Genomic DNA, 2,453 nt, shown 5'->3' with positions numbered 1-2,453 from the left:
TGGGTGGCATTTTGTTAAGAACAGTAAGGTGTGGAGTCTGTTTTTTGTGTATGTCTGTGTGTGTGTTGTTTCTATTTTTTAATATTGTTGTGTTTGTTACAGAAATGCAAACATTAAAAAAATAGTTGTAGTAAATATGAATTTTAAGCTTTCAGGCATTCTTAATAGGTTGGCTAGATTTTAGAGCTTCTTTAACAAATGTTGAAAGTGTTGGCTAGTGTCAAATACTGAATTTGATAGCTTTAATAGATTAAGATAAATAAGAATTAGCTATAGCCAAAATGGAGAAAAAAGAAAACTTCTGTCTATAATTAAATATTTTGAGTTAATATATACCATACAATTGTCACATGTTGAAAGGGAGTTAAAACAGGTCTAAATTGGCACGATGCAGGACTATGCTTTGCAGAAATGGAGATTGAATCTAAAAATAAGATGACTGCAATAGCAGCATGCTTTCAGGTTGATGTTATTGCCTGTGTGTCTGTATATGACATTCCATTATTGTGTACATTATTGTACACAATTTATGTACATTATATTTTCTCTGATTGAAAATTATGTAGGAGGTAGAATGACTATGAAACAAGTAGAAAGGGCATACAGTATCTTGATCAGTCACCTTTTTTTATATATTCATAAACAGTAGTTTGCAGAGATTGTCTTTTGTAAGATTCTGAAGAAGTGCTTCATTAGTTTTTTTCTTTCCATTTGTCTTAATTTTCTTAACTGTGTGTTTCTAATTCAGATGTTCACAGCAGTAAGAGTATCCAGATTAAGCAATATTAATCTAACAAATCAAACGCTTAACAAGAACTTCAATGACCTATGTGAGAACCTGCTGAAGGTAAGAGTCCTTGATTTAAAACATACCTTGAATTGTTCATTGGGAGCAAGGCGAAATGAAACTGTAGTGACAGTAACGTTTTCTTCATAGTTGCGTTTCACAGTTTGGTTACACTGTGCCTGAAATTAGTTTCCATGCTGCTGTAAAGATAGATTTGGCCTTTTTTTTTTTTTTGCCTTTTTAAACATTTCCAAAGATTTTTGAATGAGTCCTTATTGATAGTGTACTCTAGAGAATTTTGACCTTTAATTTCTCTGAATTAAACTTTTTATAAAATAATTTTTTGTCATTAACAGAGCTTGTATTTTAAACTGCGATCTATGGTTCCTTGCTGCCTTTGTCATGTGAATTTTACTGTCTCTCTACCAGAGGATGAAATAGTTCAGGTAAGTGTATTGCTTCTTCAGAATTTCAGCATGTAGGCATGCCAGTTTTGCCCTTCAGTTAACACTTGGTCCAGTAGGGCTGGATTATGGGTATGCTTGGTAGGTTCTGAAGTAAAACTTAAGGCTGTGAAGAGGAAGGGGAGAGGAAGGATGACTATAGAGGCACTAGTTTTGAGAGTCGTGGGACTACATACATAGCACATCATGAGCATGGTGTGTCTTCATGCGGGGTTTTAATTAGGAAACAAAAAGTCCAGACTAGGTGTGCATTAAGACATTTATTATACTAAATATACTGTCGTTTATAATTGCCTGTATTTTTTCCTTCAGTTTCAAGGTGATGCAGTATACTTAATTATTTTTAAATGAAATTGGTTATTTATTTATTTATTTATTTAGAAGTACAACATTGTTTTTGGGATCAGTTAAAAATCTCTTTCTTATGCAAAAGGTAATAATGAGTTTTTATGATATTGCTCTTGTCATTTCACCAAGAAGCGAAGAGTGAACAAACTGATGAATAAAATTGTAAACACAGGAGAAACACTGCCATGTATGTTCTGACAGCAGACCTTAACATCCCTGTTTATGCTGTGCAGTGAAGGAGGTTTTTAAATATATCTGCTTAATTTTTTTTTTTTCTTTCATTATTTTCCTGTGGAAAAATCTGTTGGGTTTTATTAGTTTTGTTTCATTTTGCTTGTTTGTTTGTTTTCTTTTTTTGGCTTTCTTTTCTAAAAAACTTTGGATTTTGCATAAGAAATTAAGTTGCTAACATGCCATAAATTTCTGATTTGCAGATTGCAGTCACAGCTGTTGCAATTACATTTGACAAAGACCAAGCATTACAAGCAGCCAAACCACCTACAGAAAAATCACAAAAAAGAGGTAAATACTGTGAGGTCTATTCTATAAAATCACAGTTATAATACAGAGTTTTTGGAGCACATGTATGTGACCTCCAGTAGGAGGATGCCTTACTTGTCAGGTAGTTGATATTTGTACCTATTAGACAAAATTACAGTCTTAGGAAAGAAATGTTTGCTGTTTCCATTTTCTTTGTACCATATTTCTTAGAATATTTTTCTCTAAACGATTCATGTAATACTTGGCAGTGTTTTAATTGTATTTTGATGTGCGTAACATAAGTCACTGTGCTTCTAAGTAAGAACTTCTGCCCTTCAAGAAGGAATAAAATGAATTATAATAGTTGGAAAAAA

The 2,453-nt window shown here is 32.5% G+C and overlaps 1 protein-coding gene across 1 annotated transcript in view; it reads left to right on the top strand.

Annotated features, from left to right (window-relative positions):
* The window catches only part of C2CD5 (C2 calcium dependent domain containing 5), a 66,028-nt gene that overhangs the window by 54,168 nt on the left and 9,407 nt on the right, over positions 1-2,453 (top strand). The window contains exons 20-22 of the mRNA XM_031553819.1: positions 749-847; positions 1,144-1,233; positions 2,034-2,121. Of these exons, the coding sequence (XP_031409679.1) occupies positions 749-847; positions 1,144-1,233; positions 2,034-2,121 (277 nt within the window). The remainder of the gene's footprint in view (positions 1-748; positions 848-1,143; positions 1,234-2,033; positions 2,122-2,453) is intronic.

The sequence above is a fragment of the Meleagris gallopavo genome, chromosome 1, assembly GCF_000146605.3.
Source record: "Meleagris gallopavo isolate NT-WF06-2002-E0010 breed Aviagen turkey brand Nicholas breeding stock chromosome 1, Turkey_5.1, whole genome shotgun sequence".
NCBI classification, from domain to species: Eukaryota; Metazoa; Chordata; class Aves; order Galliformes; family Phasianidae; genus Meleagris; species Meleagris gallopavo.
This window is presented reverse-complemented; position numbering and strand designations above follow the sequence as displayed.